General features: G+C 41.2%; 1 protein-coding gene across 2 annotated transcripts in view; it reads left to right on the top strand.

Moving 5' to 3' along the window:
• Positions 1-2,376: 2,376 nt before the first annotated feature.
• Positions 2,377-24,165, top strand: part of GALNT13 (polypeptide N-acetylgalactosaminyltransferase 13) — a 144,036-nt gene continuing 122,247 nt past the window's right edge. For both annotated transcript variants that reach the window (XM_065671206.1, XM_065671207.1), the window contains exons 1-3: positions 2,377-2,757; positions 14,481-14,571; positions 15,203-15,451. In XM_065671206.1, the coding sequence (XP_065527278.1) occupies positions 15,310-15,451 (142 nt within the window). In that variant the 5' untranslated portion in view covers positions 2,377-2,757; positions 14,481-14,571; positions 15,203-15,309. The remainder of the gene's footprint in view (positions 2,758-14,480; positions 14,572-15,202; positions 15,452-24,165) is intronic.

The following is a 24,165-nucleotide window of genomic DNA, read 5'->3' as shown; positions in this document are numbered from 1 at the left end:
CAGTGTGAATATCAAGGAGCCAGTATACCACTCATGTGGTGAAGTTGAGGTACTTTTATACAAAATGTATAATTAATCTTGGAACTGTATGGCTCAAGCTGTTGTTGAAACCAAAAGTCAAAACAGATTAAAATAGATGTTACGAGAAATTCATAAACAGTCTATAAATAGATGTTAAATGCAATGGTCTGAATTCAGCCTCCACACTGGGAGTTCCACACTGCTAATTGCTGAAAACACAGATTGCTGGGAGAATAATTTTATATTTTTGCTATTTCTTACACTGTTTTCCAAGCACCCACTCCAGATCACTGCCTTTGACTCAACCAAGTATGTCCATTCTTCTCCTATGTGCCCTTTATTATTAGGTTGGTTTAATGTAGGTACTATGTTAAGGCTTTTTTCCTGAAAAACTGGATTCCTTTTGTCATGGTTACCAGCATACAGCCCACCTACAGCAAGTTACAAAACAGATGCTTTGGTGCAAACACCACAGCATTACACAAGTCACACATTTAGTTTGTATATCTACCCTTGCATGGTTTATTCATTCTTGTATCTCTATGGCTTTGTATCGCATCCTTCAGTTGTCAGGATTACATTATTCTAAAAAGGATACTAATGCTTTGTGTAACGTAATTTTGGAGAAATAAGTGTTTCCTTGGCCTTATCTATCATTTGGCCATGATATATTAAAGGATAAGAAAACCAGAAAATAACAGCAGACAAACTAGATAGGTTACTGCAGAACCACTGACATGACTGAAGCAGAGTTGCTTAATTTGCCCCAATTGCACTGAAATCATCTGGATCAACATCTTTAACTCCCAGACAAAGACAATGACAAAGACAGAAATCTTGGTACGCAGAGAGGAAATAACTGCTATTACAGAAGAATCTAGCCCTAAACAACCAGGGGAAAATGAAGCATAAAATCCTTTTGACACAGAAAACATCTTTTAAAAGCTTGTTTAAAGACCTGTGCAGTTGTACTGTTGAAAGTAAGTATCCTAGTAACATTTGGAGGTTGGTTATCTTCATGAATAAAGATAGTTGTCTATTGTACGAACTAAAATGAAAACTGGAGTAACAAGTGAATGTTTCTGCTTTATGACAGTGCATATGAGTAGTCAGGTGGTGAAAAATGTCCTTTCATGCGACAAAACCTCTCTGGACTATTTTTCCACTGCTCTTTCAAACAGGTGGCATCACCCAGAATCCAACACGGTGTCAGGACTGAATGAATAATACAGTCATTGAACTAAGATGTCTCTTTTGTATTTATTGTTTTTGAGGGGAAGGATTGCTTTAAGGGTGCCAAACTCTGTGGATTGTTATTTTCTTATTCTACCATGATAATTCATGTTTTCCTACTTCAAGCAAACACCCTCTTACTAGTATGAAAAATGAACAGATAAAGAACACTTTGCACATATACAGGCAACGTCCATTTCTGTGTCCTAACACACTTTACAGAAAGCAATTAATGCTTACAATGCCCATGCGAGGTTAGAGGTATGAAAGCTGCAATGCAGAGAAATTGACATGCTTACCCTCAGAGGCACATAACGGGGATTTCCAGTCTGGCACTCCAGCACTGAGTGCTTGTATTGGGTATACCTTAGAAATTATTCAACACTTTACAGGGTATGTATCATACATGCTGAACTGACTTGGCTCCCCAAAGAGATGCTGAAAAATTCTGAGCAATCTTTCGGTAGGCTTTTAGAAAAGAAACAAAGGCCATCAAATCAATTCATTTAAATGTTAATTTTAGAGCATGCTGAAAAACGATTTTATTAGTTTGTAAGGGGAACAAGAAACACGAAGTGCCAAGAGGTTTCTCATCCTTCTTATCAAAGCGGTTAGTTTACACAGTTAGTTTTCAGTGACAAAACTGAACTGACGGTAAAATGTTGCAAGTCACATCTGGTCACACAGTAGGAGGGGAAAGGAGTGCTTCAAGATCGGCCCCTGGATCAAAACACAGAACTGGGAAAAAAGTTAATGTCAACGTAATCTTTGCCTGGCTACTCACGTAAATAGGATGGGGAGATTTTACCTTTTGCTTTCCCCTTCCAGTAAGTGAGATTTCCCCTTACAAAAGTAACAGCATTTCAGCCAACGCTGGAAACGTACTGCCACTTTTGAGATGAGAGATGGGGCCTGCAAGATCTGCGCGTGATGATTTGAAAAGCCACCCCAGCCGTACGTGCAAGCAAGCACTCCCATGCGAGGATGTACAGGCTCCCTGGGGGAGGCGGCAGAAGCTTCCTCTGGAATTTACCTGCAGAATGGAGAGACACATCCGCTCCAGCGGCCCTGCCCGCCTCCCGCCCCCTCCCGGTAGCCGCTGTTTGGGAGCCAGGAGCCTCCCGCACCCGCCTAACTCTTCCCACCGGGCCAAGCAGGCTCGGCGCCGCTGCGAGGACACCCACCGCGTCGCTCCGCCGGGCCGGGCCCCAAGTATCGCGGGAGCCGGGTGCTGCCAGCGCCGCCGCAGCCATTGGGCGGCGCGCCGGAGGAGGAGAGGCGGCGGCTGACGCGCGGCCACCGACCCGGCGAGGCGGCGGTGCGGAGCCGAACCCAGCGCAGCCCCCGCCGCGCCCGGGGGCCGCCGTCCCGCTGCACCGCACCTCGCCCGGGCGGCCATGAGGAGGAGGAGGGCGGCGGCGCAGCGCTGTGCCCTGGGCGGGCGGCGGCGCTGCTGAGCGCGGGGCCAGGGGGGCCGCTGCGGGGCTCAGCATCGCGCCGCAGGTAAGGGGAGTGCGGCGGGAGCATCCCGGGGCGGGACGGGACGGGTGCCGGCGCTGCCGGTCTCAGCGCGGAGCCTGCCAGGAGCGGTCCTTCTCCCCCCCCGAACCCTGGCTCCGTTGTCAACTTTCAGTGCGTGGCGGTGGGTCCGTGTCCGCAGGCGAGCCGCTCTCGGCGGGGCCGGAGGGCAGCACTGGTACCGGGGGAGCCGTGCACTGGGCGAGGCGGTTCCCGGAGAATAGCGGTCCTTGCCCCATTCCCGCTGCCTTTCCTGCAGATTCCAGGTACGGGTTAAGGTGGTGGAGAGCTTTTTAAACAGGGGTAAGTCTGACCTGAGGCACCGGCAGCGATGTATATGACAACCTACGATTAAATCCGAGTCCTGGCACTCAGTTTCCTCCCTAACGCTAACGAACTGACATTGTGCTTTTTGAGGTTGAGAGAAAAGATGTAAATGTCACTGGAAAACAATAGGTAGTGTATGTTTAAGGTAGGTAGAGTGTATTGAAGGTAGAGATGGAACAGTGCTTTGGGCTGTGCTTGTCAGCCGTAGGTCTCAAAGCTCTTTGGACGTCGTTAGCCTGACTCGATCCTTTTTTTTTCCCAAGGCAGCGTCTCCGCTCGCAGCAGCGCCGGGTGCTCCGAGCCAGCAGCGCAGACCGCTATTAGCTTTTTCCTAGCCGCTTCTGTTTGTTTAGCTTGAATGTAAAGGGTCAAATGCCGGTATAAATGACATTTGGCACAGCGGATTTGAAGCTAGGGGTTTTCTTCAGAACATTGTGAAGTTAGGATGCCAACTGTTTTCACAAAGAATTGGGTAAAAACTTCTTCCAAGCTTGCAGAAAATAACGTTTCTTCTCAAAACCTCTAAAATAAACTTTATCAGTCTGAAATAGTAAAGAAAGGAAAAACCCAGCTGCTGGAGCTGCCATTATTTCTTTTTTGTTGCAGAATGAGAATGGGCTGAATATTTGTTTGGCTGCTCCTGGGTGACTGGAAATAGAAAAGATTAATGAGAGATTAAGACATGCTTAGAATTACGCAGAGGGAAGCAAGAGGTAAAGATTATTTTAACTGGTTGATGGCTACTGACTTTGAGGAAAGAGACAAGGTCTTAAGGTTTGTATTGTTTTTCAGGTATTCTCTTAATTTTCCTCTGTTGTGCCCATGGTTGATGGCGTTGTCTGATTACTGGTGATCTTGATGTTCTGCATTCATCGGTAAAACCATGCAGAAGTGCTAAGGCTAATGAGAGTTAAAAAAAATGGCATGACTTGAAAAATGATACTTCATCTTTTGTTTTGTTTTTTTTCTTTAACTAGGCCTGTTACTACAAATGCTTTAGGATATTTTTTTTTTTTTTTGAATATAAAAAGTGGTTTTGGAAGGCATTAAACTGAGAGTGTGTAATATGGCATAAATTTGGATTCCCCTGGGATTAGTTTTTTGAGGTTTAGAAGTGATTTTTCCACTGAATCAGTATTCTAAGAAACAAAGCGTGTGCTGTATCTTTCTCCCCTTGTGCTCATGCACGAATGATTAGTGTTTGCAAGTTCCTGAAGATGCGCTCTCAGGAGATGCTGATGCTGGTAGAATAGGGTGAAAAGATAGACTCAGAGTCTCCTGTTTGACTGTGGATGAGCTTTCAGAAAATGCAAGTTGAAATAGTGCCTTTCAGGCACAAATGAGGACTGGGGGGAGGATGTAAGCCTATGGGATTCTGGGGTTTATGTCTGTTAACACCTGCCTCCCACCTACCCTAGAACAAACTATGGTTCTTCCCGAACCATCATGAAGAAGAGAGGTGACATATCCTTTCCCACCATCTCTACCCTCAAGAACGCTATTCCTTGCAAAGAGTAAGTTGTAAAAATGTCCTTTATCAGCTATAGCAGAAGCTTATGGCCAGTTTATGTTTGGACATGTGCATAATCAGGTTGAGTTACTTTCCTTTTAATGTTAAGTGCAGTTGTTTTGGGTTGAGGCAGAATACAGTAGAGAACCACTGAACCCTACTGTTGGATGACAGAAAAATTAAGGCTGAAGAAGAAAAGCAGAATCACTTGGAAATAAGAAACTAGGAAACCTTGTAATATTTTTTTTTTCCTATGTAGGACAGAATTCTAGCAGAATTCTAATTCACATGAGCAGGTGAATTCAAGAGACTACTGCTTCTGAAAATATGGGAGAAGAATTGGGTACCATTTGGCTGTACATCACTTTTATGAACATAGGAGAATATGGTTTGGTTTTTCTTTAATATAGTGAGAGCTGTGAACTTTCTAACGAGCCTGCTTTCCTCAAAAACAACAATATGAGTGGGGGAAAAAAAGATTAGATGGTGTATATTCTACTACCTTTGTGATCAATTTTAAGTTAGATTAAGTAGGATATGACTTACTGATTGTCAAAAATGGCCTTTTTAGTATTCACAAACTTCTTTGTTCAAGACTGTTGTTCTATTGGATTGGAAGAAGTGTGGGAGTTTTGATTTCCCAGCATTACAAATAAGTTCCTTTGGCCTTGGTATGTAGAAAAAAAGTATCAACAGGTTCTTCTCATCACAAAGTTGGTGAAATACAAGTTGATGCAGCTGGAAGTGGTCCTGGGTGGCTATGTCCTCCTAGCTCAAATGAGCAGGAATGCCTTACAATCACTATTTCCTGATCTGCAGGTTTGAGTTGATGGCTAATGAGTGCTGCATTAGGACTGCACGGTGGTGAGCAGGTGTACATTCAGGAGATCACTGCCCTTTTTGGCAATGCAGAGTAGTAAGTAGTCACTCTTACAAGCAGGATTTGTGTAGGAGAATGTCTTATAGAGGCAGTGATTCTTTCTTTAGTGGTTCTCTTATTCCAGCTGTTCAAAGTTTTTGGTTTGTAATATTATCTTCACACACAAATACTTTTGCACCAATCCCACTCATCGCATGTACAGTCTGAGTGTTTGGTTATTTTTTGGTGTCAGTGCAATGTTGATAATGACTGTGTTAGCAGGGTGGCTAGGCAGCTGGTCCTGTATCTCTGTGGAATGTGTTGCGCCTGTGCTGATGAGTGCTGCAAGCCACATGTTTGATAAAGGTTTATAAGGAAATCACTGGTATGTGGCTACAGCAGCCTGGGCAGTAGCCTTTTCCCTGGTTGCTCTGTCACTGCCTGGCTTGCATCAGCATTTTGTTCTTGCTACTTGTTAATTTCACTGTTATGTGGGAGAGCACCCACCATCTGGAAACAGAGTAAATATAGTCAGTCTGCTAATTAGCTGTGATGAGGTCCTGCAGCAGCTTGCAGAGGAATACCTGCCTGTCACCTAGTGAGGTGGTCATTGGAGACGAGAGGGGGAAGAGGCCAGGGCTGACTGTCAGGGCGAGAAGAAACCTGTGAGTTTGGTGACCAAAGTCTTCTGATTTGTTTATGTCTGCTACTTTGGGGGAAGAATGTGGGAAAAGGAATGAGGACTTTGCATTTCTTTTGTTTGCAATATATTATAACACCTGGGATTGTGTTCTGGTATTTGGGTATTGAGTTTATACCCATGTTCTTTTAAGGGTTCAGGTGGTTTTTTGTGTGTATGTGGTTTGGTTTTTTGTTTTTTTTTTTTTTTTTTTTGTTTGGTTTTCTTTTAGTTGGCTTTATGGTTTTGGTGCTTTGTGCTGACACATTGGCAGAAACAGCCTGGTTTAATACAAGGTTGGCATCTGAATGCATGGACTTCAGAGGACAGAGCAAACTGCAGATCCAGATAAATTCTTCCAAAATTTGACATAGCTTGCAGGCTAAACTGGTTTCCAGTGAGGTCGCTCTGAACACAAAAATTTCTTCTCGTCTGGCTTTTGGGGATGTGGTGCTTTGGGGTATCGATTCTGGGAGAAACTGGTGCTTGTAATTGCCTGACTCTAGTCTGAACAAAGCAATGCAAAGTAAAGAGTAGGCTTTTATTACAAAGAAGTTTGGTTAGATGAATTAATAAGTCTTTTCCACTTTAATTTCTGAGTCACAGAAATGCATTTTAAAGTGAAGAATTGGTCTATTATTAAATGTCAAGCAGCCTATTTCAGGAAAGGAGAAAGGGGTAGAAACTAATTCTTAAAACACAAAACACTGCATAGCTCTAACTACAGACCTGATTTCCCCTCCCCCCCCCCCCTTTTTTTTTTTCCTTTATTACTAAATGTGCAAGAGCTTCCTGTATTGATCTGGGAGATTGACAGTTCTAGCATTATAAGGTCTTCAGATAGCTGTACATGAATTAGTAAACTGCTCATGGTATTGAATGATGATTCATGGTTTGTGGAGAGTATAGTATGTATTGAGGTTTGGTTAGATCAGTCTGAGTTTTCTGTAGGCAAAATGTATTTTAAATATATTTATTTTAAAATAAAGGTATGCCTTAGATAAGCTTGCAGACCTTAATGGTTCTTAAAGCAAGCTTGCCTCTTCTTTTTTTAAATGATAATTGCTCTTAGAGTGACTCTGATAAATTTAATCTATAATGAAATGTAGCACATTTTACCCAAAGCTTGAGCAGTGGACTTACCTCGTTCAGTCATATTCCATGATACCATGGTGCTAGTACACATGGATCCTGTTGTGTTTTAATAGTCTTGTCAGTTCACACTGGCTAATTGCCAGTTGGTGCAGTACTGCCTGCATTGGACGTGAGTCTGCAGCAGAGATTGACAAAAGTAATAATGCCAGATCTTTCTGGGCCTGGTGCTTAAATATTGTTGTTGGCTGTTTGTGGGTTTTTTTGTTTTGTTTTGTTTCAGTTTTGGTTTTTCAACTCCAGCACCTGCAGTGAATCACAGGAAAGCCATGAGAAACAGTCACATTCATCCTTTGATTTATTAGAGATGAAGGCTGGAAATCTTAGATTTTGGATGAGCTGAACTCTGGTCTGCTTTCCTTCATTTTGAAAAAGACATTGTGATCGCTCTTATTTCTGCTCAGGAGTTTCTTCCAGCAAACTTCTTTCTGATTACTCCTCAGCTGACCTACCTATCTTTTGCAGAAGTCTGATCCAAATGGCTCTGATGGAGCAGAAGTGTACTATAGATCAGTTCTGAAAGGCTGAAATGCTGCTTTACTGGAGGGCTCTGTGGATGCTTTTACTACTGAGTTGCATTAATTTTTTAAAAAATAAATATTCTGCTACTCTCACAAGCTCAGTGTTCATCAATATGTACCTCACTTCAGTGTCAAATGTTGCATAATAACAAGGATTTGTCAACAGGAGTATTTAGTGTCTGAATTAACTGGTTCATAAAATGATCTGGTGTTCTCACATACTCTTACGGTCTATACCATAACAGTGTCTATGGCCATCCTAAGGTTTCTATTTCTTTGCCTTTAGCTTGAATTCTTTCAAGTACGTAGAGGAACACTTGAAAGGCTGTGAATTGAGATGCTTGCTAATATACAGGCATGTTAAATGGGATAAATTTCAGTGCTGGCTGAGGTGTTAAAAACATACACATAGTTAAAAGATTGGTCTACATGACAAATAAGAGATTCACTAGAAAATGCAGCATGCCTCAGTTAAATGATAAAATAGCAGGAAATTACCACTGGAGTCATAACAGTAACATAACTCCATCCACTTACGTATCTCCCTAATGCACCTGCCATCTGAAGGCTGTGTACATATGGTAGTGGATGTGTACCCCAAAAAGTCAGCCAAGGCCGATTTCTGCCTCCCCCCTTTAATAGCATATTTTTTTCGTTTGGTTTAGAAGGTGTGTAGTTTGGTGCTGTGCAGACATATTGTGGAAATAGTCTCTGTGGAAATGTGTAGCTGTGTATGGTGGTATTTAATCAAACATGTACTATAAAACACCAGTAGAAATAACAGATTGTCAGGAATAGGCATTTTTTGATTCTGCTTTTCAGCTGTGAAGAACTGCACCCATGACGTGTGCTATTTAACTGCAGTAAGAACCATGATATGATTTGGAAGCATGGCTCTATCCCTCATCCTCTGAGGAAGTGAGACACTGTAGTGGCAGTGCAGGTATCACTGGGGCATGTTTTGCTGTGTCTCTGTTCCTCTGCTATCATCGTCCTGTTGGTTAAAGTTCTTCTAGCATATAGCAAAACTTAAGTTTGAATGTGGCCCCACCAGGAGGCAGAAGCAGGCCTCCTGTTCCTTTGTCTGCAAGTTGGGCTTCAGGGTGCTGGTGGGATTCCTGAGTGATTTGTTGTCCCCATAGGCACTGCCTAGTGCATCCCTGCTGCTGCCAGCTGGCCCCACATAGCTGTGGGCACCTGCAACCTCAGCTCTGGGGGAGGCCTGTGGAGCCATGAACCACTTGGAGCAGAAAAACTGTATTCTTTCTGTCCCCGAGAGTAAGCCATAAACCTCCTGGTGGGCTGGGGAGCAAGGCTAATGTCCTGGGGTACAGGGGCTGCACTGGTGGCTGGTGGGAAGCTGGGGAGTAGGTGGGCAGCTCAGGGGGCTATTGGCAGAGGTACCCAGGGGAGCAGCCCCCCAGTTGCTAGGCAACTGTTGTCTGATGCTGTGCTGCAGCATGCTGTACACGCGTGCAGATGCGGCCACATCTGGCAAAGGAAGGAGGTGTAGCATTCTTCCTCATGTTCTGTCTGCGTTCCTATAATACATTGTAGATTAAGCTGCATTTTTATCAGGCCCTTCATTAAGCTCTTACAGCTGACATTAAGATCAATATTGTCTTGGAAAATTGTGTTCAGCTCTACTTTAGATTTAATTCCATATGAAATTAACTTTTGTTTTGAAACAGTAATAACATGCAGTTTGCATCCTTTCTTACCCAAGCATCTAGACATCATTAGTCACTTTCGGTGTTCCTGGAAGTACTGATGGCTAGCACAAGTTGCTTTGCACAGGTTGCAGTCTTGCAAGTTTGGGAGATCAGATTGAGGTCAGAGTAGTTCCGGTGTTAATTTCTAATTAATATAAAAAAATATTAATTGCAATATCGGAAGATGTAATCACAGTTGTAGGAAGTAGGTGGGCTCTGGAACTCTTTAACTGTGCTTCTATATTTCCATCAGTAAAAGCACCAAGTGATAAAATTCGGCAAGTCTTCTGATTTTCTTTGGAGGAACTTAACATGAAGGTTATGGTTACACTTAGCAGACCCCACTGTCCCTTAGGCAGCTTTCATCTTTCTCTTTTTCTCGTGTGTGACGAGCAGGCCCAGGGACAGGCAGGAGCTGACTCCTGCAGGGTGGATGTTGATCCTTTGGGAGTGGTTTTGGAAGGGACGGATGCCTTTGAGGGATCCAGGCATATGAGACCTAGGGCCTGGTCCCTTTTTCACACTGGTAGTAAAAAACTGGCTCAAGAACTGGGGCTTTTGTTGAATCAATGTGCTAATGTGGGGCAATGTGTCAAACTTTGAAGAGCGTGACTGCAGGAACATCACCAGGGGAGTAAAACCAGTGAGTGCTTTTCAAAGTCTTGGCCTCAGTCTGTGCTGCTGTTGTTTCCACGAAGGGGATAATACTACTTCTTTTAATATTACAGAGATATTGTGAAAGTGAATTAAAAGCTTTTGAGGTGACTGGAAAGAGCAGTGATGAATGTCATGGCTTTGAGCCCCCGAGAAAATGAAATATTGTTCATTCTGTGCATGGCTTGGCTTGTATGAAATAAATAGGGCATGGGGCTGTGAGCTACACAGCTACAAGAGCTACAAGAAGAAATACTGAACAATTGCTTTGTTTTCCTGAATCTGATCTGCTGTGTGCACTCGGTGAAAGTGAGCTATGCGGAAGGGTGGAATTTTTTGTTTTGTATGTGAGAAAGGCAAATCAAGGTTTTGCAGCTATCTTTAATTCTGCCAGTTTTCCAGAGCTTGGATTTGTAACCTCTGTAACATTCTCATACCACAACATTTTATTGTGGCAGTTTTAGGAAAGGCTGGCAATGCAGATGATTTCTAAATTTGCATCCCGTTTTCTATGATAAATCTCTCTTTATCGCTTATAACACTGCCAAACTGCAGGTTTTCTGGGCAGGAATTTCCTCATTCTGTTGTTGCTAGATGCTGGTTTTAAATTAGTTTTATTCTTAGAAGTGGTAGCTCAAACCTCCAGCTTTTACTTCCCTCCTCTTCCTAAAAACCTCATTACTCTGTATATTAGTAAAATAAAGCCCTGATCTTTGAGAAGCTTTGTCTCATCTGAGGTCTGGAGGAGGGATTTAAATTAGCTGACATTGCCAGAGATAGTGCTTGTATTGAAGTTCCTTCCACTCGTGGCTGTTGGTGGCCAGATTGTCGTGGCCGTTGACACCCCATTTACCAACAGTGCCTGCTTGATCCCCTTTGCGGGTATTGTTCTGGGTGGTGGTGAGCCTGGATAGAGCTGTGGAAGGAGCCCGCCTGTTTGAGTGCAGGCAGGAAAAGAAAAGCCTGAGCTGAGCGAAAGAGCCTGGCCCTCGAAGAAAAACAGGTATTTGGAGACAAAGAGAGAATCAGCTGCTTCGAAAAGGGGGCTGTGGGTAGGCTTAAGAGGCAGAAAGTGGGTGAAGATCACGGAGGACCCTGACTGGACCTTTAAATAACTGAACAAGGAAGCATTAAGGGTTGGTAATGGGCCTTGGAAAGTGAGAGGAGGAGGAGGAGACCCCTGACGGGAGAAGACTGCTGTTCTTTCCACTGCGGCAGCGGTGAGGTGGCTGAGCGGAGGACAGAGCAGGAAGGAAGAAGCTGGGTGACAGAGGAGACCAGCCTGGAGGCTGGAGCCAGGGTGTGCTGGTGGTGAGAGTGGCTGGGTGCCGACGCCTCATGGGATGATGAGGTGATGAGGCCATAGTGCTGATGTGCCTTAGGCATTGCCTTACACTCTCCAGTTCTGGCTCCTTGTGGGGAGGTTTTCTTACTGGTTTGAGTTTGTTTGAGTGCTTGAACTTTGTGGTCCTCTTATGTAGTGCTGAGGTCTTCCTTGTGCGATGGGACTTGAGTAGTACAAGTTCAAACCATACACTTATACATGAGTGGCTCGTGCACCAGACATAGAGATAGCAGGTTGTTTCTGTTTGTGCCTGGGAGGAAGGTGAAGAAATTAATGATTTTCATTATAGGCACAAGTCCTTGCTTAAGTTTCTTATTTGCTGCTAAGAAATCTTGGAAAAGCAGGTAGAGGTGCAGTGCTGGTTTAGTTTTGCGGTTTTAGCTTAGTGGCCGTTGTATGTAGCTCTTGGTTTGAGGCATACTATTTATCTCTCAAGTAACTGTTATATAAAGCATTTACGGATACTGAAAAACATTCATAATCCACAAATGTATTGACAGGGACTTGGAGTTTTTGGCAGAAATATTCCAAGATTGGTGTGAGGTGGTCTGGACCATGACTGCATTTTTTTTTTCCTCATGTATTTTGTGTTACCTCAAATGTGAGAATGGAAATCTTGCTCCTGTTTGCCTGGCCTTAGCTTTTAATATTTTTCATTTCAAGTACTTACTGAAAAATACTATCCTGGTTGGTCAATATGACTGTGACTTCTTGAGCAAATGTGAGGTTCGAAAAGGAAGAGGGGAGGTACATCAGTCTTGAAACAGAGCTAGGTTAAAAAAAATCCAAATGATAAACTTCCCTTGGAAAAAAAAACACCCCACCACAAAACAATGGCCAAAACCCACACACACAAAACCCGAAACACCTAAAACCCCCCAGGCAAAAAAACAGGATAAAAAAAACCCCTCCCAACTAAAAAAAGCCCCAAGCCATGTTTTCTGAAACTATTTTTTTCAAATTCAACTCAAGCACTTGACTGAATAAAACAAGTTTGATTAGCCTATCTTGGTGATATCCGTATATCCATTTGGAAATGAATAGGCATGGACTTTTGCTTTTTTTATTTGTTCAAACAAATCTTAATGGAATTATAAGCTAACTTGAGGATTGTTTGTGGATGGATAGGTGGGGCTTGGGAGCTCTATGGCATGTGTGGGAGCTCTTTCAACTAAGTGGTGCCAAAATGGCTACGGGTGGTACATGGCTTAGGGTATGCCTAGAGAAAGGTCAGGGAGGATGGCCTTCACCAGAAGGCTACATAGAAAGCAAGTGGTCCCTTCTCAACCATTTGATCTTCATTCCTCATCCCATATGAATGAAGCTTCTAGCAGGGACCTTGAAGGAGAGAGCCGCCCTTTCAACAACACACCTGTCAGACTCAGTGTTGGGATTGAGCCTCTTGTGTGTCTTTGGAAGCTTCCTCCCACCCCACATAGATAGCTTTTGTGAATTAGATTTAGATAATATAGAAGGGGTGAATTTGAAACTTGCATTCCAAGAAAAAAAAAAGAGTTATCCCTCATACTTATCAACAGGCCAGATTTCTTACAGACATTCTTGGGTATGTTTGCACAGCAACTAGCTGCTAAATTACAGTGTCTGCTGGCAGTTTTTCTCTGGGTAATGAAATACTTTATTTAGTTTCTTCCTTGGAAAAACCCTGAAATGTATTTGTAGGACATGAAGAGTAGAAGGCTTGGTTCTTTGCTGCTGGTAATCCTTACTTTTGTAGCAAAGCAACCCAGGACTAGATGGATGGTTAGAGCTTGAGGCCAGAGGCTACACTGTGTGTCGCCTATAGCTAGGTGCTGTGTGTACATGGAAGTACCTTGAATTAGGTGGACTTTAAAAGATTGAAGTGTATTTTCCCCCCTTTTTTAAGAAAGGAGGGGAATATTGAATCTAAATGTTAACTATTGTAAAAAAAGAAGCTTGCCATCACTGCTGTTAACTGTAACAGCCTGTTGCAGCACCTTTATTTGAACAGGCACTTGAAAGCTAGCTAGTTTGTTATAGCAGGCTGCCGTGGTTTCTGTACAGGCTGTTTGTTTAAAAACTGCACAGCTTTGGGAATAGAAGATTTTTTTTTTTCCAGTCACCCATCAATGACTGCTATGCTTCTGAGGTTTACTTGCTTATATTAAAATACGAACTGATGAAGAAAAAATTCTCCTGCATTAGTAAGAGCTTGGGGAGGAAGTGCCTTTGTGTCTCAGCTGGTGCTGAACAAATAACTATTCTATTCAACACTACAAAAGCTGGTTACAGCCACCATGGTGACAGGGGCTGCATGGGGAGGGTTAACACTTCAGCTCCTTTCCCCCCTCTCTTTTTTTCTAATAAAGACCTCTGTTAATTTGCTTTTTCTTTGTCATTTTCTTCCTATAATTAAAATGTTCCTGTTGACTAGCATGAAAATGAATTGTGCTAATCTGAAGCACGTATTCCTGAGCCCTTGAAATTTTAAATCAACTGGCTGTGTATCACTACAGCTAGAAAAGGAGCTATTGTCTGTGTTAATATTTAAGACAGATGGAAAACTTTATTAATGATTACATAGTAAAATAGCGCTTCAGGAATAATGTAGAAAACTATTTAAATCATTCCATCTCTTCCAGTGCATTAAACTGACATAGGGGAGATTTAGATTAGATATTAGGACAAAGTTCTTCCCTGTGAGGTGGTGAGGCCCTGGCACAGGTTGCCCAGAGAAGCTGTGGCTGCCCCATCCCTGGGAGTGTTCAAGGCGGGGTTGGACGGGGCTTTGACCAACCTCATCTAGTGGACGGTGTCTCTGCCTGTGGCAGGCAGTTGGAATTGGATGAATCTTTAACGTCGCTTCCAACCCAAACCATTCCAGGATTTGATGATTCTATGAAACTTCTTTATGTTCTAGGAAAGGCAGTAAGATGATGAGGACTTTCTTCTGTTTGTTTTCTTTTATAGGTGCTTGGAAAGTTACACAGCAGTTAAGTGCTTAGACAGTACATGGCCAAAGCAGAACTCCTAGTCTTCACATGGAATGCAGCTTATAACGGTAAGCTTAAGTTTTTAGAAACAGTCATCTAGCTTACACGTCTGCACTAGGAGCAGATATGGAGGCACTCATGCTTAGCTTTTGTTGACCCAATTTACTGTTGCAGGTGAGGGCCTAAATATGTGGGTGAGTGATTGCAGTGTTCTTCTGCAGGGCATCTTTGGTGGCAGTGAGGTGGTGTTCAAAATTTTTCTGCAAGATGAAAGTTAATCTGCTTTTTAGCGTTCAGAGGCCATATTTAGAATAGCATAAATACATTATTTAAAGAAAATGAAAACCTAAGTTTTCTTCTTGGAGTTAATATATGTCTAATGTTCAATAAACCTATGAATATTGGCTAGAATGATCTGTTAGCACTGTAATGATAACGTATAACCTTTAGTAAAATAATGTTGCGTGAAAGGTGTATGTGTGTTGCATGTGTTTCTAAATGAAGTCAAGACTGTCCATGACTTAAGCAGCACAAAATGGTTGGTATTCATAAAATGATGGTAGAAAACAGAAAATGCCTGTGTATTTGGGAAGAAACAGATACTTTAAATATCTCCATTCTGTACTTTCCTATACATTTTTCCAGTTCAAACTGTGTGTACATGTTAGCTAATTCAGATGCTTTTTTCTTTGCTTGCAGTGGGATGCTGGTCCTTGCTTCCATGTTGGATTTTAACTGTGGGAGTTTGATACCTCTCAGCAACTGCTGTCTTTCCTCAGTATTTGACCTAGAAACCAAGTAAAGCGATGAGGAGATTTGTTTACTGCAAGGTGGTTCTAGCCACTTCTCTCATGTGGGTGCTTGTGGATGTCTTCTTACTTCTGTACTTTAGTGAATGTAATAAATGTGATGATAAGAAAGAGAGGTCTCTGCTTCCTGCTCTGAGGGGTAAGTGCCAAGTCTAAGGTGTCTTTAAAGGTCATAGATTTTTATCTGTTTTTTTTTTTGTATTTAGCCTCATGTATGTTTCTCTGTACTCTCTAAACTATTTTTCCAATTCAAACAGACAAAATACCAGGATCTCAAGAATTTTGTTTCTGTAGTGCTTTAGTGGTTTCCAAATTAGTTTCCATTATCCTAGTATTTGACCTTTGCTGTAACAAAGCCTGAGTCTTACACGTTTTCTTCAGTGAAACTAATATAAATTCTTCAGAATACATGGAGGAGAAGATGGAAGGAAATATATAACTTTTTTATAAGAAGTCATTTGACCTACAAGATAAATGATTCTCTATGATTCCATGGGGTTTTTTCTTCATTTTTGAACAGTACTTACTTGTAAGCTTGCTTTTAAACTCTTAACTGGGATGGAAACAGTTGTTTTAAAATATTAGATTCCCCTCCATCATATGAAAACATCAGGAGCTAGTCTGAAATGCAGATGGAGCAGAGATTCTTGTCTTGCTCCAAATATTTTTAGCAATGTAATTTACTAAAGGGGAGTTCATGAAAGCCGAGCCTTGACTTGAGCTACAAGTTTTCAAGTTTGTAATTGCTAATTTCCAGAGCTGCCATTCACAGGATAGATTGTGTGCTGCTGTGCATCCAAAACATGCAAGTACTTGCAGTTTAATACTTGACAATGAACTTGAAAGTAACCTGTAGAAGCTGTTACTGATGTCAACTGCTGAATGCAGTTAAGACCCATGAGAAATTTATGAGAACAGGGAGTAGAAATTTACGAAATCCAGGTGTTTGTTTTTCTTTTAAATTAACATCCTAAAGAGTTCAGGTTCAGTGTATGGAAGAAGGAAGATAATTTGAATCCCTAATAGGATTGGAACAGGATTAATTGGAACTAGTGCAGCTGCTTTTGTAACATGTTGATAATAGACAAAAACTGTGTCTGATGCTGTTTCTCTCTTCATAAATACAGGTGCATGTTAAACTACTGATCCTTAGTTTTGTTCATGAGATAAATTGTTGTCATCCTTTTAAAAGCACTTTGGGGTTATAGTTCACTTGAACTGATAACTTTGCAATAATTAGAAATGAAACTGCCATTCAGTGATGGGTTTGTCATGTCACAGTTCTTAAATGTATTTGGAAAGCTTCATTTCTACCTTCTGATCGTATTAATAGCTACATGATATTAAAAATTAATTTATTTTTCCAAATGAAGAGGATATTGCTTGTTGCCGTAATTGTTTGGGTTCTTTTTTTTTTTTCCCCCTGTGTGATTGAGTTTGGTCTATCTTTAAACAAGTATTAGACAACAATCTGGCATATTGTGGGGGCAAAAAAAAACCCCAGTCAACCCATTTTACCTGTGCTGTCAGTTGCAGAAAAGTGATCTTAAATTGTTTTTGAAGTATGCATTGGAATTTTCTCAGAATTTGTCACATTTTGTGAAATGTCTTTAATTGGTTGCATTTTTTTTTTGCTATGTAATTGGATAACTTAGAAAAAATATTAGAATTCTAGAGTTTATTTGAACATTAGCAACTTTTAAGTCAATCTAAGGTTAAAAAAAGGCATAAACACGTCGCTGCCACCACCACTGAAATTTAACTTGCAAGTATAAACTCACCTTTATTTCTCAGTGCAATACTATGCAATACTCCACTTTTATTTTGAAGTACTCTGTTTCATTTGACTACTTTAAATGATTTTTTTTTTTTTTATATTAAACTTACTAAACTCTGTGTGCTGTGCCTGTTAAAAAGAGATGAGGTTTCTGCACAGATTCTGAAAGCAAGACTGCTTCTTGCTCTTAGGCTTGAGAAGCAAGTTATGTTGCATATATAACATTATTTCTATGTTAAAACCTGGTAAAAATATATTGAGTCTCTTACTATGCTATGCTTGTTCTACATAAATATCGGAAGAATATTTAATTGTAATTTTTACGAAATCAGAGACACTAACACAGTTTTATTGGAAATTGGTTGTGTGTTTTTTGTTAGATAACTGAAACTTGCGAAGGCTTCTGCCACAGAGGAACAAAATGAGCCAAAAGTAGGGTTCAGTCTACTTCATCCTTAAGATTTTGATCGGTTGTTTAAGAGGGAGAAGTACCTCTGCTCTGCTTGGTCACATATGGACTTAAATAACAACAGTTCCAGTAAATAAGAATCATTGAACATTCTCATTGAAAAGATCTTGAGTTTTGGAAAGCGTTGTTTAGTAGATGAGAGCTGTTAATTCACTGAAAACTGGCTTGCATAAATAATTGCAAGAAACCTACTTTTTCCTCATTTGCAGCTATAATTGAAGGTTTGTTACCTTAGAATGTAGTTTGTTGTGTTTTGTGTTAATATATCCACCAACTTGAAAAATGATACACACTGTTCCAAATAAATGTATGTGTTCTTGAATGAAATTTACATTCCAGTCCACTACGTTCAAAGTTAATTTGTCTGTTTTTTGGGGTTTTCCAATGTCCTAAATATTTCTTGTTATATTAGATAGTCCTAGGTATTGCCATGTCAGTATGCATATTTGAAAGTACAAAAAAATCCAGAGTAAGTTTTCTCTTTGTTACGGCGATTTAGCAAAATGATTCAATTTATTTTTGTTGAAGCTGTGTGTGTTCTGGTGGAGTAATTAGAAATGTTTTTTAAACTTCTGTAGCTTCTAGTGCAGCAGACTACTAAAACCTTACTGTAAGTGATATGAGCTATTATGATGGAAATGCAGTGTAGTGCTGCTTTTTTGCTGTAAAGCACCTGCATGGTACTATCACCTTTGTCGTATTAATAGTGTATTTATTAGTCTCTGAATACCTGTAATTGACAATGCAGATTATCTGTGAACAGAAGAAGCAACATAATTACAGTATTTCCACAAGGGTATTAAAAATGACACAACAAGAATCAGTACACTAATAGAAACTTAAATTGGACATGGTAATCCAGTGTTTGAAGTCATTTAATCCATCATGCTCATCATTAATTGGAGATGAAAGATTCTGCTTATATAGAAAGGTATGTTTAGAGGTGAAACTTTCCATGCCTTTTTCATAGTTACTGTATTCTAAATGGTTTGTAAAGACAACTTTACAGTAGAAGAACTGTAAGCAGGGACAGCCTATGGAGTGGAACACTGCTGTCAGAAATCCCCTTCTGATGTCTTGCTGTACATCTGTAAGTGTACAAGTGACAAGTATAAAAGCTGAGTGTTATAAAAATGAGCTGTTGCTGAGCTGGGTTAGTGGTATTGCTTAACAACTTGCAAGTGTTATCCTGATCAACCCTGAGCTGGCTTTCAGTCAAGTCATCATTCCTGGTATCTATTTTCGTGCTGCTATGGAAAAAAACAACATTTATTTCTTAAACTTACATAATACTTTAGAGGCAAATGAGTGGCAGCCTTTCACAGGCTCTGGTTATCAGTGGCACAGAGACTGTGAAAGTATCCTATGAGCAGCTTGGCAGTTCTGCTTCACTTGGTGTAGGATCCGCAGCCAAAGGATTGAATTATGTCACTGCTGCTTTCCTCTGACATTTAAGTGTTTGAACATACCTCAGGGTGTCTAACGTGGTGGTGTTTGGGCAGCATTGTCTAGATCTTGAGGTGATGGAGAAATAAGTTCCCAGGATGTGCATCAAACAGTGGGGGAGCTCTTTCAAGAGCAGTCTGTAACATAAACAGGATTTCAGTACCTTCCCATTCCCAAAGGCTTTTTTGCGTCTTACAGCAAGCTGCTCAAAAGCATAGATATTTTCCTGGAAACTCATGTTTTCCTTGAATTATAGGAAGCTTAGTTTAGGACTGCCTATGCCTACACCATAACTTATAAGAAAGGTAGAGATTTTATGGAGAGCATTCTATTAAGTAGGAGTTGGATCTGGCTTCTCCCCAAATGGAAATAAATGCATATTGTATAGCAGAAAAAGGGACAGGAGCGTTTAGAAGCGCTCCTGGTATGAGAGAGCAGACTGGGGAGAGGGTCCTCTTCTCTTTTTCTTCTCAGTGTGGTCCTTCCTGCAAAAGTAGGAGCCAAAGAGGTTACAGGTTTAAAACATTGAGAGCCTAGGTGCATAGTCAGCTGTTTGCTTAGAAAGGGTTCTGAAGGGAGAAAAAAGTTGGCAAGTCCGAAACCAACCAGGCATCCGTCATCTTTACCCAGTGGGGTGTGTGCATGAGGACTTCAGGAACATGGCACTGAATAAACTGATGGGAGGCACAGCTTAGCCATCACTTAGTTCAGAAGTTTGAGAGTATTCAGGATGTATTGTATTGCCTCTTGCAGGACCCTTTCTGCAGCCTGAGCCAGCTGTGGATTCAGCATCACATGGGAGAAAATAGCACTTGGTTTGTCAGATGTTCTGACTTGTCTTGGGCTCTTCTGTTCTGTGTAGGTGCTGTCTGTACTTCTTGTTTGGCTTCCAGCTAAGAATACTTCAGTGCTAGTATTGATGACAACCACTTCAAACATTTCACAAGAACAGGTCTGTTTCTTTCAGAAAAGCTGTATCTTGAGGCTTGTCTGTATGGGACTGTATCTAGTCTTCTTCAGTGTACCTGAAAGCGAGTGTGTGAAATGACAAGCAGAAAGGTATCTGTCCAAGGAAGAGGTTGCAAAAGCAAACTTTCTCATGTCATGAATCAGTTGTGTTTAATGTGATGTTCCCAGCAGATGGTTCTTCTGAACTGTGCAATACTTGCAGCTGGCAGGACAGGATGCTTTCAGATCTGCTTGAAGTAAGTCTTATCTTTATTAAAAGCAGAAGTCTCTTTTTTATGCACAAACCAGAAGTTGATTTACTCAGCACAGTGAATTTGCAGTGAAGAAAACGTTTAAACCATACTGGGTTGCTGTTGAATTCCAAGCTGCGAGATTGAAAGTGATTTTATGAAGAAGATATGGCATGGAAAAGCCATGGTCCTTTTATTTATAAAATGGCTTGTGTGTCATCTCTGCAGCTTGTGTTGTCTTTCAGCAATTTCGTGATTGTAAATATGTTCTTACTAACTCTGGAAGTCTTGTTCTCTGAATGCATGAATTAAGTGCTTTTGAGCAAATATTTGGCACGTAATCTTAAAAAGCTGAGAGAAGGGGTTTATGTCTTGAGGCAAACACACAAATGGTCTGTATCACTGCAGCTATAGATATTTGCTTACGTACATCATAATAAAGCCAGTTGCCAAGCATGTCACATGTCTGATAAGATGCTCTAAACATTGGAAGGCCAGAACTTTTTACTATTTTTTTACCTTTTTTTACTTTGGGGAAACAAAACCCCAGAGTGGGCATTTCCAGGTTACTGGTGAGAATCTCTCAGTAGAGCTGCCTTTCCCAGAAGACCCTGCCTCTTGTTTGTGTTGTGAATGGTGGGTTACTGTCTGGTAAACTGCACCTGCTGGGTCTTGCTGCTTTGTTAAAAAAGCTACAGACCATTTCTCAGCCAAGGCAACTGACAGCCTGGCATTTTATCAGTTAAGCTTGATTTTAGTTTTCCACTAATCGGGGTAATTTTAGATTGGATATAAGGAGGAAATTCTTTCCTATTAGGGTGGTGAGACACTGGAATGGGTTGCCCAGGGAGGTTGTGAGTGCTCCATCCCTGGCAGTGTTCAAGGCCAGGTTGGATGAAGCCTTGTGTGGGATGGTTTAGTGAGAGGTGTCCCTGTCCATGGCAGGGGGGTAGGAACTAGATGATCTTGAGGTCCTTTCCAACCCTAACCATTCTATGATTCTAATTCTGAATGGCTACAAGACCTGTTCCATGGTTACTGGAGCCATCTCCTTACTGCAGCTCCTTACTGTGAACTGGAGAAAGCCTGTCATCCCTTTGGGGGGTGTTGGGGGATGAGAAGTTCATGGCTGCAGCCAGAGTTAGGGACCCTGGTCAGGGACCAAGTAGTGTGTGTCAGCAGTGTGGCTGTGCTTGGAGGTGCAGCTCCTCTTGTTAGGCTGCTGTCAATAGGAGGAGGAACATCACTGAAAGATGGAGCAACCCTCTGTCTTTTGATCTGTTTGGCTGTATGCGTAGCCTTCTGACCATAATCTCAAATACTCTCAGAGAATCTTATCATTCCCCAAGTTTCTATCATATTGGGAAGGGGGTTTAGTTTATTGTGCCTGCTGCAGCAATTGAGAGGGAGGATCTTAATTTCTAGACATCTTGTCATGAAGAACACATCCTGGCGGCAGAGGGGGTTTTGTGCATTTATTTTAGAATTTGAAATGGAAAAGGACTTTACTAGAGAAAAACTGCTAATCGTTAATTTCAAATTCAAACATAGAATCATAGAATAGTTAGGGTTGGAAAGGACCTTAAGATCATCTAGTTCCAACCCCCCTGCCATGGGCAGGGACATCTTATGCTAAACTGTTTCACCCAAGGCTCTGTCCAGCCTGGCCTTGAACACAGCCAGGGATGGAGCATTCACAACCTCCCTGGGTAACCCATTCCAGTGCCTCACCACCCTTACAGTAAAGAACTTCCTCCTTATATCCAATCTAAATTTCCCCTGTTTAAGTTTGAACCCATTACCTGTTGTACTATCACTACAGTCCCTATGAAAGGTCCCTCCCCAGCATCCTTATAGGCCCCCTTCAGATACTGGAAGGCTGCTATGTTAGTTCCATTCCACGTATTCTGTTTGAAAAGCTGTCTTTGAAGACAGTTGTTGTTGGCAGTTTACTGTCCAGATTGAGAGTAAAATATGTAATGAGGTTGAGGGGAGTAAAATACTGTTCTTCAAATGGTAAAATGGGGAGCATGTGCCATTACTGAAACAGTAATTGTAAAGAAAGTGTGATTAATTAAAATGAGTGTTTATTAGTAACGAGATGAAACTGTAATTTTAAGTGCTTGCCTTTGCAACGTGACTAATGCTTTTAATGCAGCTTTGTAATGTCAATGTATGTTTTAGATTTTCATGAAGTGGTGACAAATCTTGAATATTACTTTGGTGTCTTATTTTTGTTTCTGTGTTAACTACATTCTCAAGTGCTACAACAAGGGCTTGTCATGAAGTCAGTAAAATTATTAAAATGCTATTTTGAAGAAAACTCAGTATAAGAGAAAAGTTTGCGTATTCAAATCCTGTAATTTTTTAAAAAAGGTCTGTGTTATGATCGTATAAAGCAAGTGAATGAAACACTGGAGTGCTGTAATAAAAGTTTGGGGTTATGGCCAAGTTTAGAAAATAAGGCATTCATTTTGGTGGTTTCCATAGTAACGTGTTTATCTGTCAGATTACTGTATGCGTTGGCCTGTCTGCAATAACAATGGTAGCAAATATTTTTAATAGCATACCATAAAGATTTAATAGATGGATGGATGAGTATGTACATTGCACTGAAAACTTTCCACCAATTTGTTGACAAATAAAATTTACAGTGCTGATTTGGATATTGTGACAACGCATTAAGTTTATTTATAGAACTTCATCATGCAGTTCAAGAAAAATGCATTGCTGAAGCTTGAAGGAGAACTAGCCTAGCAGGCATGTGTTTTTTCTGATAGCAAACTTAAAAAAAACAATAAATGGAGGCTGGCTGAGTGATGTGGTGCTCACTGGTTTGAATGTACGAGCTCCAGCCAGGAAGTGTTCTAGCACACTGTGCTTTCTAGCACACTCTGGACTCCCATCTGAGGATGAACTGACAGATATTTCTTGCTGTAGTTATTTTGTTCCGTAACTTCCTGTTAACTTTTATCGTTAGACATTTAAAATGGCAGAATGAAGGACTTGTTGGTTGTGGAATGGGTCTCCGTAGATAAGTATCTTTGAAACCATGGTTTGTCTTTCTGGGAAAGGTGTTTCTGTGGCACTGCTCTTTCTGTGCTGAATGGTATGTACATAGTCTGTGGCTGTGGGTATACAAGAGGCAAGTGAAAATGCTGACAGACACTAAATAACCTTTCTCCCCCTTTGAAGAAGGGGAAAAAAACCTCCCAAACCCAAGAAGTACTTCTCAATGATTTTTGAACTCCTGGAAAACCGATAACCAGCCATGTGGTCCAGAATTCCTCATTTTTCCCACAGTTTCCCCTCCAGAAGTTTGACTGTTCCGTGGCTCTGGGAGAGAGGTGATTCCCAAGTGTACTGCTTTTAGGAAAGGCCAGTGGTTTTAGAAGAAACAGGAACGTGTGTTTCTCAGTGCTAGAAGCCAGAGCTGTTTCCTGGTTATGGCACTGAGAAATGTATGGACTCATCCTCAAGGGGTATAGTTTAAAAAACAAACCCACAAAACCCAGAAAACAAACTTCATCCCCATCACCCCCAAACCAAAACATGGGGTTATTTGATGAAGTTGTTGTATGTGATCATCCTGACACAGAACAGCAGAAAAGATTGATTATTATGCACAGTACTGTGCCATGAATGTAGAGCAGGAAGGGAATGATGTTCTCCCAAGTCTGTGACTTCCTGTGGAAGTCTGAATGCACAAAGTGTGCTTTTTTTTTTTTTTTTTCATATTTTTATGTGCTTTCCATAGTTGTGTATTTTTGTACAAATCTGGTTTATCTCAAGCTTTATTGTTTACAGCATTTAACTATTTAATGAAATGTATGAGTGAGCTTGTACAGTGTATTTATACTGTATATGTATTGTATGCTACACTGTACATGCTTAACAGTGTACACATGCTTAAGCTACAGAAGTTGCTCAAGCTGAAAGTATAGTGAAGATCTGCCCTTTCC

Source organism: Lathamus discolor, chromosome 3 (genome assembly GCF_037157495.1).
Source record: "Lathamus discolor isolate bLatDis1 chromosome 3, bLatDis1.hap1, whole genome shotgun sequence".
Taxonomy (NCBI): domain Eukaryota; kingdom Metazoa; phylum Chordata; class Aves; order Psittaciformes; family Psittacidae; genus Lathamus; species Lathamus discolor.
The sequence above is the reverse complement of the archived record's forward strand: the minus strand, read 5'-3'. Positions and strand labels throughout refer to the sequence as shown.